At 41.5% G+C, this 14207-nt stretch overlaps 1 protein-coding gene across 1 annotated transcript in view; it reads left to right on the top strand.

The window, feature by feature from the left end:
• Positions 1-14207, top strand: part of MARCHF1 (membrane associated ring-CH-type finger 1) — an 88311-nt gene that overhangs the window by 56615 nt on the left and 17489 nt on the right. Inside the window, exon 3 of the mRNA XM_026499594.4 lies at positions 12929-13076. Coding sequence (XP_026355379.1) covers positions 12929-13076 — 148 coding nt within the window. The remainder of the gene's footprint in view (positions 1-12928; positions 13077-14207) is intronic.

Below are 14207 nucleotides of genomic sequence, written 5' to 3'. Positions count from 1 at the left end.
AGCCTAAACTCCTTTCTATCTTTCTCCTTGGAGATTGCTTAAACTTGGACCACACCTCAAATCCATGGCCTGGGACAATCCCCGTCTTTTTAAAAAATTAATTTATTTATCTTTTTATTATGTTCAGTTAGCCAACATACAGTATTTTGCTGTAGTGCTAAATGATTCGCTAGTCGCGTGTAACACCCAGTGCTCATCACATCACGTGCCCTCCTTAACACCCATCCACATCTTGCACCTGCTTTCTACAAGTGCCTGTAACATCTTTTCTGTTTCTACGTACTCTGTACATACAGGCTGTCCCACCTCTGTTCATATAAATCAAAGATCAGTCACTTTGTGGATTTTGTCCCCAAATTACTTACCTCACCATTTGGTGAGTCCAGCAGCAGGAGAGTAATCCCATCGTGAAGCTGGAGGCATCCACTTCCTCTCAGCTACCCCCCAACAAACGCAACCCCCTCTTCTCCCTGTTTCCTCAGAAAGATAGACAAACTCACTCTGGTGTCTCACTCAAAGAGATTCGCCCACATTCATGTCCCTGTGGTCCTGCTTTTCACTCCAACTAGGCATAACGAAATTTCTCTTGAACAAATTCCATGAAGGAAATCTGGGAAGAATATTTTCTACTTCTCCCCACACATTAATCCATGCGATCTCTGGCCCCAAATCCCCCGGCTTTGAGTTGATACTCAAGGCTCTTCATCATCCTGTCCTGCCCACTCTTCCCGTCTCACCTCTTGCCCTTTCACCTCTTGCTCATGCTCTGAGGCTTTGCGTTTCCTCAGACAAATCTTGATCCCACAGACCCCTGTAAATTTTCACAGAACCCGAAGTTCACCTTCCCCTCTTCCCCCCCTTTTGTCACGCTCAGCTCAAGCATTAGAAGCATTTTAAGATCTTTAAAAGGAGATGTTTAAAAAGGGGGGGTGTTTAAATGGAATATTAAACATTCCTGCTCCATTTTCAATGTGGATAACTGAACTTCACCTCTTGCTTTTTATAAGAACAATTAGTAGAACACTATTAGATTGGCTTACTATTTGATTTCTATCCCTTTGCAGGGATTCAATGGCATTAGAGAAATTGACAACTGAATCTGCTGTGGAAAAAGGTGTTTTATCAGAATTTTAATGACTGGGAATGAAGGAAATGGAGAAAGAAGCAAGGCCAACCTATTTTTTTTTAGACTTCCAAAGAGACAGGGGGAAAAAATGACAGGCTATTAAATAAGAACTTTTGAATAAGAATTCCTCTCATGTTCACTTTTCACTTTTAAGCTCTAGGAAGAAAAATGTGTTCTAGAATGTGAACAAGTATCACTTGTGTCTCAAGAATTTCCACACAGGGGGCGCCTGGGTGGCACAGCGGTTAAGCGTCTGCCTTCCGCTCAGGGCGTGATCCCAGCGTTGTGGGATCGAGCCCCGCATCAGGCTCCTCCGCTATGAGCCTGCTTCTTCCTCTCCCACTCCCCCTGCTTGTGTTCCCTCTCTCGCTGGCTGTCTCTATCTCTGTCAAATAAATAAATAAAATCTTTAAAAAAAAAAAAAAAAAAGAATTTCCACACAGAGAGCAACCAGACATAAGGGATCCTTGCTCAAAACCAATTTCTTGGCACAGGCTCCTGGAGGTCCAGAATAAATTGTTTTTGTGTCCTCTAAACTGACATAAAATGCTTGGCTCCCCAAAAGCTTTCCTTGGTTGAGAGCAACTTCTTAAGTGGAAGAACACAAGATTTGGGGGCGGCAGGATGGGACACAGTTGCCTTTCTTATACAGCAAAATATGGGAACACAGTTGAACATTCCCATGGAAACAGGAATGAGTGTTACACATTGTCTCCCACCACCAGTAGGCTGAGAATCAGCATTTGAGATTTGGAATCCACCGTAAGTGCTGCAAATGAGGAAACTGGCCGGTTGTGGTTGTTTTCCAAACATGTCATGGCCCCCAACCCTAAGTTTCATTTCTAGCCTGTGGCGATTATATGTACCTCCCACCCTTCCCTGGTCCGGTGCTTCCTTATTTTGTAAGAAGTGGCGATGTTACTATTAAGTCAATTAAAGGGAGAGCAGTTTAACGCCAGAGCTCTTAATCTGGAAAGTGTCTCAGACATCTCTGAGAGTTCAATGAAAAGTACAAACCTCTCCCCAGAAAAAGTAAATGCAACATTTCACATTCAATTTAGAGAATTCATATACTCCTAGAAACTCCAAAGAACTCCACTACTTAATAAAAAGGCTTCAGTTTTAGGAGAAAATTCTTAGCAAAGGCTCAGTCTCTAAAATGCCAAAACAGGTTTAAAGGTAATATGTGGGGCCCACTAATTATGCTTGATGTCAAAGTCCTGGTAAAACCGACTTTGTGTCATCCTTGTATTACGATATCTAGAATATGAGTCAACAGAGAGATTAAAGCTTCATTGTCTGCCATTTAAGCTGGAGTAGAATATATCAGATTTATTTCAAATGTTTATGTGAGAGTAAAACACCACCACTACCACCAAGAAAAACTCAGTCCAGTCACATTATATACAATGTTCAGACGTGACACTACTATTAAAGCAGGTTGGAAACAGGATGAAGAATTTTTTTTGAGCTCTAAAAATAAGTATTGACAAGGAGCTGTCAATAGAATTGACATTGTACAATAGAGACTCCGTAGAGAAACCTCTCTTCTTCTTTGCTGCCACCCAAAGGAATATTTTAGAAAGATAATTACATACACACTCTCTCTCATTCTCTCATTCTCTCTCTCTCTCTCTCTCTCTCTCTCTCTCACACACACACACACACACACACACACACACACACACACACACACGAGACGACAGTTGGGAGAAGGACAGAAGAATTCATGAGATCAAAGTCTGATGGGCAATCATACAGCGCCCCCTTCTCATACACAAAACTCCACAATTATGACACTAACGTAAACTTCACGAAAGCAGGAATTTGATCTTGTTCCCTCGCACCTAGAAAATATCTGATACATTGTGATGCTTCAGTAATTAGCTCCTGATTGAAAAAAATCCACTACTCAGTAGAGCTTGGAAAACAAACAAACAAACAAACAAACTACATATAACTTACTGTATTACCCTGGGGCAAATAAGTTCAGTTCTCTGGGCCTCAGTCTCTGCATGTAGAAAATGAGGGGTTAAAATTGGGTCTTCTTAAAAGTCTCTGATAATCCCAGTCTCTCTGACTCTGCTTAGAGCATGAGTACTCTCTCCTAGACCGCAAGGCTATGACCATTTTAGGTACGAAGACCAAGCACCGGCCTATGTAGACCCACGTGAGCTATGGATTGTCACTGAGGAGGAAAGAAGGGAGACACTTAGAAAAGAAACACGAGGAATGTGTATTTCTGAGGAGTGTTCATTTCTTCTGGGTAAGAACCTTGTAGACGGCGGTGGCAATTCCAGGAGTCCCAGGCAAGGTCTTAAATCTGTAGACAAGGAGGAATAGCCATTTTATGGAATGTGATTCAGTTATTCCCTTATTTTCTTTATGAAGTCACAGCTCATAATGAACTATCCCCGCGGACCCAGCCCCGTAGATCTTCTGTCCGCTCAGAATGCCTGGAGGGCAATAGACTGGTATCTCTTCCAGAGTGTATGCTAGGATATTTTTCACCCTGAAGTTCAAGAGGAAACAGACAACCGAGTATTGGCTGAATATTTTAAAATAGATTTTAAGTACATTTATTAAGTCTGTAAGTAATTCATCTCCTTACGTGAGAGTACTAATCAACCCAGATTTAGGTGAGGTTTTTTTGGGGGGGGAGGGTGGTAGTGGGGAGATGGAAATATTTTCACTCTTGTGAAAGAATATTAGAAATTACAGGTCCTCTCTAAAGTGTTTCCCTAAATTTTTTTTTCCTCGGAGAAGTAATCCTCAAACTTCAGCATACAGAAAAATCAGTTGGAGTGATTATTAAGAATGCAGATTCCTAAGTCCCTCGCCCTATGGATCTGGGACAGAGCCTCAGAATTTGCCATTTTAACTGTTACCATATCAACTCCAATATCTCTCCCCGCTAGACCGACTTCCTTGTCCATTTCTTTCTCTTTGTGTCCTGCCCGAGTCATCTTCATATGTGATATCATTGCACCATCTAGTGGACGGTTTCACTCAGCAAATTCTTTTTCTTACACTAGAAATGCCTTGCTCAAAACTTGGAGAAAATCTCATCTCTCTTGGACTCCTTGAAAGGAAGCAATGGGAGATCAGGAAAAGGTTTATAAGGAAAAAAATGTTTACTATAACATCACATTTGTGTATATGGAGATATACATTGAATGTGTAAAATACATACATTTTATGAAAAGAGAACATTTTAATCCTGATAAGTTTGAATGTGATATAGCTAATATGCGTTGTACACATATTTTAGTAACTTTGGATGTACCGGCCACGATATTTTAGACTATTTGTACCTGTACTATTGATATTCTCACATACAAATGCCTTCCAGCACATCAGTACAATAACTTGGGTCTTTCACATTGTTTCCTCTGAGCATCTGTTAGTACTTAGAGGCCGTTGAGACCCCTTGAGTCATCCTTAAGAGCCACAACTCTTTTCAAGATGCAGGAAGCACGGCATGTCTGTTTTTTCACCTCCCGGCTTCTAGGTCTGAAAAACTTTGGTTAGTGAAGCTAGTACTCCAAGGATCACCATTCGGTTGCCCGCAGGCGGCAAGCAGGTAATATAAATGAGTCAAGTAAGCAGGGTGCAAACCACAGAGAGTGGTGGGGACAAAGGCGAACTGAGTTTGTTACATTTCAAGGAATTCAAAAACTAGTCATATTTTTGAGCCGACGAGAGGCCTAAGAGCCGTATGGAACTTTTTTCATAAACCAGTTAGGGACCCCTGGCTTACTTGAGGGTTTACTAAATGCCTACTATGTATGGATGATATCTTTTATAATTCTAACAAATACCCTGTATAAGAGATACTATCATTATCCCAATTTTACCCACTAGGAAGCTGGAACTTATGGAGGTGGGTCACTTGACCCACATCAGACAGTGGAGACTTCCCGCCCATGGCTCTGATCCAGAGCCGGAGTCTGTGTTCTCAGTGACTTCATTCCAGAGCCTCTCTGAGCATGTGGCTTCTTGCCTGTTTGACCTGACTGTCACTTTGTGCCCCTCTCCTCCCACTGGGACCCCCTGCTCCTACCCCAACTCTCCCTGTCCCCCTATATCTTTCCAACATCTGTGTTCATTTGGCCTCTGGTGCTGCTGGTGTCTTTGCATTTGGACAGTTTCTCATCTGGTAATTTACAGCTCTCTCTGCATCAGCATGATTCTTGGTAACTTACTACTCACATTGTAAACTAATGTGACAATCACGTGGATACAATTTATTTTTACTACTATTACTTTAGGTAAATGCACCTTCTCCTAGAGCTTTAAAATGGTATTTCAGTGATGCTTAGATTTTTGTTACAGGTTGGATTTGCTTTGATAGAGCACCTCTACTTTTCTACTCAACTGGGCTGTTTCCAAGTACTATTGTAAATACTGTGGAGTAATACCAACTCTTCTCAGTAAAGTACTGTTGTATCATTTGGCCTCAAAAAATGTTTGTTTTTGAAAAGTAAATGTTAAGAGTCATCCTGTATAGAAACCCAAGCTAATTACCTTTTGAGGAGAATAAGGTATTTCTTTCACTTATCCATTCTCAGGTAACTTCTTGAGTTGTGCAATCACACAGATAGAATAGCAGCCCTGGGGCATGTTTCTGGATGTTTCCTATCAGGCTGGCTCTCATGCTCTCCTTTACTCAGGAAAGACATAATTATAATCTGCACACCCACATTAATGCTTTCCATTTATTTGGGATGTTTGAGTCCCTTCAGCTTTTTATAAAAACTGTCACCCAGAACGGTATTTCTTTGGGAAGTCTTAACATAACATTTTGAATTGAATCTCCAAACAAAAAGAATGAAAACTAACTGGGGGATAAATCGCAACCTGTGATGTATTTTTTTCAATCCTAACAGAAAAGAAGCTATCATTGTGCAGCCTTTTGAATGATTCTACCTAGTTTATGCAGAATAAATTACCCATTTACCTTCCTTTGTACAAATAGTTAACAAAAACAGACTGTATTTCTTGCTATGAGATTCATTATTCAGGAAAAAAAACCCTATTTGTACTTGGAAAATAGATGGGGACGGGTGGCTTTGACTGCCTTAATTCTGTATGAACAAATCCCAGCTCATCCTCTCTTCATCCCTCAGTGATGTTATCAATATGTTGCATTTATCTAGAAGGTAAAGACTACTGAAATGTAATTGGATATGGTGCTGCAAGTTCCAAGTTATGAGAGTCACTAACGTTTATAGAATTCTTGTTGAGTACCTTATACTAATCTGCACTTATATGCATTAACTCACTTCATCTTGACCCTGTGAAGTAGGTACTGTTCTTACCAAGATTTACAGGGAAGCAAATGGAAGGACAGAGAATTAAAATAACTCACCCAACTAATGAATCATCGAACTTTACATAAAAAAACAGGGATGTATTGAATGGTGACTAACCTAATATAATAAAAAAATATTATTATAAAAAATAAAAAATAAACATATGAAAAAAATATATAATAAAATAACTCACCCAAGATCACACAGCACTTAGTGGTAGAGTCAGAATTTGAACCCAGAGCCCTTGTTTTTTTTTAAGTACCCCTTGAATCAAGTACCCCTTGAATCCCAGACACAGTAAACCTTGAAAATGCATAGCTCATTCCTCAGTGCTGGATTCAGCCTTCTGTTGAAGGACAAGTTTGAATCATGGACACTTTCTGACTTGTGTCAGGTAATGAGCACCTTAACTAATAAGTGAGCTTGACCAACTATCCACCCTCCTCATCTCAACCTGGTTGTCTTGTTTCCCTTCTATCATCAGGTTTGTAGTAAATATCACTGAAAGAGGGACGCCTGGGTGACTCAGTCAGTTAGGCGTCTGCCTCTGGCTCGGTCATTATTCCAGCATGCTGGGATCGAGCCCCACATCAGGCTCCCTGCTCAGTGGGGAGCCTGCTTCTCCCTCTGCCTCTGCCGTTCCCCGTTTGTGCTCATTCCCTTTCTCTCTGACAAATAAATAAATAAAACCTATTTTTTTAAACTTGAAGAGGTCACAGTTTTCTTCCAGCGTTCTTCTATCCATTTTTAAGAGAGAAATGATTTACCAAGGCATATCTGTGAACTTGGGGATTCCTGAAGGTCTCAAGAGTTATGCGTCATAAATGTAAAGAGTTCGTTGTTTGGTTCTCTCCCATAGTATTTGAATTATAACTAAGAAAATTAGATTTTAATATGTTTTCATGTACCATAACACTAATTTGAAAATTAAAATTAAAAATGAAATAGTTTGTTTAGTGATTCATGAGCTGACACTGAATTATTTTATTTCAAAAAAATTCACTAATTTTGTGGTTTTTCATTCAACTGAAATATTTACAGCACAGCCAGGTAACCAAACTGGTTTGTTGATTTCCCTTTCCTGGACTACTAATTAGCTTATGACAGGGAGTCATAAAGTGCTGTTTCTAGTGTAGATGCCATTGAGGTCACCATACAACTCTGCCAAGTGTCACGAGGCAGGTGCTTCTCAAGATCCACCTTCATTGGAATCACGTGAGGGTTACTTTAAACACAGACCGTAGGGCCCCACCTCCAGAGTTCTGATTCAGTAAGTCTGGTGTGGGGCCCAGAATAACTGCATTTCCAATGTTAAAAGCTCAACTCAGGCATCTTAAAAATTTTAAGAGTTCATTTGAGCAGAACTCAGTTTGAGTCAGGCGGTACAAAACCAGAAATGGTTGGGAGCTCTTTATCCACAGGACCCAGGGGAGAGACTTACACAGAGAAAGTGCAGAAGCAAAGAAAGGTAGTCATTTGATTGGCTGTAGCTCTAAGTCTAGTTGGCTGCTTGTGATTGGTTATCTTTAGGTTTCCATTTCTGAGCCTTCAGGCATGCATAGGCTTAGATTTTGGTTAGCTTAGGTAGGCTGCCGTGGCATTAGAGCCACCTCAGCCTGATGGCCTCCTTGTTTAATTAATTTAACATTAACAAGTCCCAAGCTGACGCTTCTGGGGAACACTTTTTTAGAACCACTGCCCTAGGAAACATTTGTAAATACAGAGAAGAGACGATGGTTGTGGGAAGTGGCGGCGGAGGGGGGGGGGGGGTGGCTCTCAGGGGTGTGGGATGTCCAGGCTTTCAGTTATGGAATGACCAAGTCACCGGAATCATGGGTACAGCACAGGGATGTAAGATAGTCAATGACACCATAATAGTGTTGTAGGGTGACAGATGGTAGCTACACTTGTGGTGAGCAGAGGGTAAAGTATAGACGCGTGAATCACTCACTATGTTGTACACCTGAACTAATGTAACATGTGTCAACTATTCTTCAGTTAAAAAAAAGAAGAAGAACCACTGCCCCACACCAGTGGGCCCTCAAGGAACTTCAACAATACTGTAAGCCTCAGAACTTTTGTAGGTTTACTTACTATCCCTGGGCACAATATTATCTTACTAAAGCATGCAGAGAATGTAATAAACTTTAGATGTGCTGTCTCGGATACTATTTTCACTGACATGCAGTGGAACTCTACCATATGATAAGTAGGTTCAGAATACTTTACGTGTTATGACAGGGAGTGACAGGTGTGGTTTTGCATTCATGCTGGGTTGCTGAAATGACCAGGAAGAGAGCTTGCACAGCTGGCTGGCTGGCTGGGAGCTCCTGAGTCTGGCTGCAGGCAGGGAAGCTGGTCTTGGTACTCCTACGATATGGACCTGGCGCCACCTGCTGGAAGCTGTTTGCTCCATCATTCTATAAGATTTGCTGGTAATTCTGGTTTCTACGGCTGTTAAGAAAGTTAGAAAATGCAGTTGGAACTATGTCACGGAAGAAAAGGAAATGGATTTAGTAAAGCAATCCCCAGCCTGTGTATTTTGATATTGTGCAAATGAACTGCCTTTATTCTTCACTGATACAAAGATTTTTTTAAAAAGCATTCTTATTGGATGGTATTTCTTAATTTATATTTTAGGACAGAATATGAATACAAGTCATTGAAACTAGAAAACTGCACAAAACCACACACTTTGATTTAGCTAGCATAAATGGAAAATTTCACAGAAACAATGTTTGCATCAATTTATACCCCAATTTGGAAGTCTTCAGAAAAAAATCGAGTTGTATATTTCAAAGTGAATAACAGAGTTCTGCTCAATTCTTTATATTGTTGAGGGGTTTCGGTAAGCGACCAAAGGGCAAGAACAATAAAACAGGTACCAGAGACCCAGAGACTGTAAAGCCTACAGCGCTCCCAGACCACCCATGTAGGAGGTGCTGAGATTTTGTGAAACCGGTTTGGCCCACATTAGCTTATGCCCCATTTCGAAAGAGTGAAAGAGAACTTGCTGACGGATGGGGGGCAGACAGGGGAGTTGGCAGCCTGAAGCCTCGTAGAAAGTGGGGTGGTGTGTTGTGGCATGGCTGTCCCTTGCGCCTCAGGGGAAGGAAAGAGAGCTGCTGGCTTCTCAGTTCCACCAGCTTTCTTGAGTCCACTTGGAGACACATGTGTCCTCTTGGAACTGGAGACTTCTGAATCATCTGAAGAGGAAAGGCCATGGCCCGCTGCCCTACTGTGGCAAGGTGGAAGTGAGGCTGCTCCCTTGGCAGACAGCTGGGTGTCCTCAGTGACGCAGCAAGGGCTAATATTCTCCGCGTGCCCCTGGGCAAGGCCAACACAGAGTTCTCTCGTAAGTGCAGGCTGAGAGTTTGCATCTCGAACAAGCGCCCAGGGAAGGCTGACACTGCTGCTGAGTGGGGGCCACCCTGACACCTGACACGGGGAAGCTCTCATCTCTCGGATCTCCCTTCAGAGAGACCCCAGTGGTACACATCGTACCGGGCTCGGGTGGACCTCAGCACACATGGCTTCGTAAAACCGGACAAGGGGGCACAAAGGCTGTGTGCATCTGGACAGATTATCACTTTCCCGTCACAGAATCTTTGGCGAATTTTTAAATTTCAGCATCCCAAATATTAAATCAGAGCCCCTTCATGACAGCTTTGTTAAAATAAGATTTCTATCCTTGCCCTCTCGATCCATTCCTCAGTGTGAGGCCTTGCAGAACATATTCAAACTTTGGCTATAAAGGTGAAAACACAAGGAGATGGATGAACATTTTACAAAGGACACGGATTCCTGTTGGCGCTCTGCGCGGAATATGGGGTGCAGTAATGTGATCGTTAGGGAGAGGGCGCTGTGGCATCACATTTACTTGTGTGCAGGCTCTTGAATTCCCGAACAGTCCCTGTAAGAATCTATAAGGGAAAGCAGGAGTCTGACGGTCCGTTTACACTTCGCTTCACCTTAAAATGCTACTGAGATCAGGAAGTGACAACTCAGGAGAGTCTGTTGTCTGGAAGCAGAAGGAGTCTTTACAAATGGCTTGGTCCATCCCTGTCAGCCCCATGGGTATTTCTTTCTTTGCGGCTCATTACATTTGAAGAATGTGTTTCAGCCATTCTGTCAAAATGCTCCTTAGATTTCAGAAGACACAATTCTTAAGGTTCTTTTTCAAGCCAGTTTTGCAAATGACAGTTGATTTGCTCTGGATATTCTGTTTACCGAAGGTATTTTCATCCACCTGGAACATTTAGGAAATTTGAACACGTAAAGCCGCTTTTCTGCACCATCCTGCATGTTTTATTTGGTCACATTGGCTATAAAGGTAATTCACAAAAATTATTAAATCACAAAATTCTATTGCCAAGTGATAATATTCTATTTTATAATTATACAGTCTATTCAGATGAACATGACAACAAATCAATGATAAAAAGGAATTTTAAAAATCCATCTTTCACAGATATGGTGTCAACTTTTGATAAAAGCCAAGATACGCATACTAAAATCTTCAGTTCAATGTTGATTAATTAAAAATAGATCCTAGATTGACGCACCTGGTTTTCTCAGAGCCACATTACCAAGATTTCTCCATTATTTATTTGGAATAATATATAAAATATAGTTTAAGAAAAAAGAAAATACAAGATGAAGTGTGAAATTTTTAATTGGCTCTAACAGCCCCTTACAAGAAAAACTGTATTGATGACTAGCCAGTAGGAGGGGAGTGGATGGTGTTTGGAAATGAAGCATTTATTTCTCTAAAGTGTTTACCAAACTTTCTGGAGTATCATGATCAGACATTAAGTATTATGCCTTCTTACAAATGAAATTATAGGATCTTAATTGTCAGACTGGAAGGGAAGTTAGGAAGTGTCCATTTAATTCTTTTATCAGGAATTGCATTTGAAAGCCAGTAGCAGAGTCCTAAGAAACAGTGGCTCAATCAGACAGGGTTTTATTTTCCTTGCATATCAGTGGGCATCCAGAGATGCACCGTTGCTCATGGGACTTAGGTCTCTCCAATTCTCAAGACTTTTCCTTGAGGTTGCAAGCTGGCTGTTGGGACTCCTACCATTAATTATGAATTCCGGGCAACAAAGAAGAGGAAATGAAAGAAAGGAAGAAGGGGCCGTTCCTGTGTCGGGAAGACAAAAACTCGATATCCCAGTTGACAGCCATCTCATCTCATTGGTGGAAACCAGTCATTGCCCACCTCTGCCAGAGAAGGTTGGAAAGGAGCTTTTAGCTGGGCATGATGCCAGCCCTCACAGAATGAGTCTGTTGGTGAAGGAAAAAGGGAAGAATGTATCTTCCTCCCAAAGTTCTCTGTCACAGCCTCTGTCACATCTGCATCTTATGGAGATGAGGCAACTGGCCCAGAGACGTTAAGCAACTTCACCCATGTCCCCAAGCAGGGGCAGAGCCAGGACTTCCGGAGCACTAACATATGCCCTCATGCCGTCGACGGAGCTGTACACGGAATTACATGTGGGGATGGGTGGGAAAGGAATGGGGCCCTCTGAAGTTCTCAAGATTTTGCTTTAGCGAGAGTATAATAAGAATGGAAAATATCATGATTTCTTGATAGGGTGGCACGTCAGTTCACCTCCAATCACATCACAGGGATTTGATTTCCCTTTAGAAATAGTGCAAAGAAAACTAAACACACAATTCCTAACACAGAAATGAAGTGATATCCTAGCTGTCAAGGCATGCAAATGTTGAGAGTCTGTTTTTCCAAAATAAATAATGGACACATTCCCTCATGTAAACCTTAACTCACTACTGTAAAAATTGTGGCCCTCTTCCTCTCCCGGGAGGGAGCAGCCCTCTACTTTCTGAGGCGTGTGACCAAGGGAGAGTGATTTTTGAGAGTAAGGGTAGTAGCAAATCAAGACCGTGCTTGAAGGGAGGATTTTCTCCCGTTGCCCAGATGACAAAATGTGTTCTCTAGGACAAGGGCTGTGAGCAGATGGTGACTTTCTCTCACAGTCATTCAGCCATTCAAACCCTTGTGAATGTCCTCATTCAAGAACGCAACACTGTATCCGGTTAAGCATTCATCCAAGAAGAGATGACTTATTACCACTTATAATCTAGTACCACAAAGAAGTGATATGCAGAAACCTGAAAGGAAAATGTTTTCTAAAAATTGTACAACAGTAAAACTATCCCATCTGCGTTACAGACAAAGAAACTACAGGCTAGCAAAACAGAAATTACTTGATTTAATCTGTTCGGAGACTAGGAAAATATTTGTCTTCATTTTAATATATATTTAGGTTACATATAACTCCGGGGGTTATGATTCCGTATCTTTCCCAACACAGAGAATTACTTGAATGTTGTCGTGTGGTGTGAAATTGTGGATATTTTATGTTTTTCCTCCATTCATGGTCTGCGTCTGGGATATAAATGGGGGAGCGAAGTTCCCTAGCTAGAAACTCAGCGTTGTGTGATTCATTTATGATTGCAGTGGGAGAAACTACAGATGACCACGAGCGAAAGGAGGAAAATATTCTGCTCTGTCACGTTCCACGTCATCGCGATCACCTGTGTGGTTTGGTCTTTGTATGTCTTAATAGATCGGACAGCGGAGGAAATCAAGCAAGGCAACGATAATGGTAAGAACACGTCTCTTTTCTTTTTTCTCCTCTTGAATTCTCTGATGACACCAGAGGTGAGTGGGGAACCTATTTCCCTGTGTGATACATCAGCAAACACCAGTACTGGCAATTAAGTCTTCTCCGATTACGTTATAAATCCTCGGATCGAATATCTAGGGCTCTCCGGCTGAGATGCGAGATTGATCAAGTCCATTAAACCTTAGCAGGGACAACTATAGAGATGTCACACATCACTTCAGGCTTTTCAGGAGCCGAATAAGGATCCTGTTTTGCCTGATGTGAAAGGCAAACAAACAGTTGTGAGAGTGGAAGGTTTTTTTCATTTTATTTAATTCACTACAGTTGTTGCTTCTTTTAAAACACGAGTAAGATGATAGTCTAGTAGAGAATGTGTTGTAGCGTATTAATTAGTACCGTATAATTGGATTGAGTACATTAACACCATGGTTTGAAATTTTGGCCAGGCTAAGTTTAATTGTGAAGGATGATGTCAAGTCTGCAAGGAAAGCCATTTAAAAATCATTAAGGCAGATTCTAACATCTGAAATGGGTAGTTTATTTAAAGCGGAGGGAAAAATAGGCGGTTTATTTTCACTTTTGAAGATACTCAGCTCTATTTCTCAACAGGCTCTATTTACTTCTGCATGTGGCCTAAATCAAAGCTGGTAAAATAAGTGAGAAAATATTACCCGAATCACACCCCCCTTCACCCCGAAAAAAACCCAACAACCCAAAAAAAGAAACCAAAAGAAAGAAATAGATGACAGGAAATAAAGGAGAGGAAGTGAGGGAAAGAAAGAAGGAAAAGAATATTAATAGGGAAAGTTTTGTTATTCTGCATTTCTTTGTCTGGATTCATTAACAGCAGAAGGGACGGATGTTCTGTTCTCACGCTTGCCCGCATGGTGGCAGCAGTGAGCACCGGCAAGCGCTCTCCTGGGCGCTGGATGAAGGGACCCTGAGGACCTGTCTGATGCGCGGGGATGTGGTTTATGGTGGGGTGTGTGTGTGTGTGTGTGTGTGTGTGTGTGTGTGTGAATTGCAGTTCTCGCTCTCCTCTTCTGAATGAGAATAAAAGCTAGAAAAACAGGTGGGGCGAGGTTTCATTGTTTTTTTAGTTCAATATTA

This window comes from Ursus arctos, unplaced genomic scaffold (genome assembly GCF_023065955.2).
Source record: "Ursus arctos isolate Adak ecotype North America unplaced genomic scaffold, UrsArc2.0 scaffold_11, whole genome shotgun sequence".
NCBI lineage: Eukaryota > Metazoa > Chordata > Mammalia > Carnivora > Ursidae > Ursus > Ursus arctos.
The sequence above is the reverse complement of the archived record's forward strand: the minus strand, read 5'-3'. Positions and strand labels throughout refer to the sequence as shown.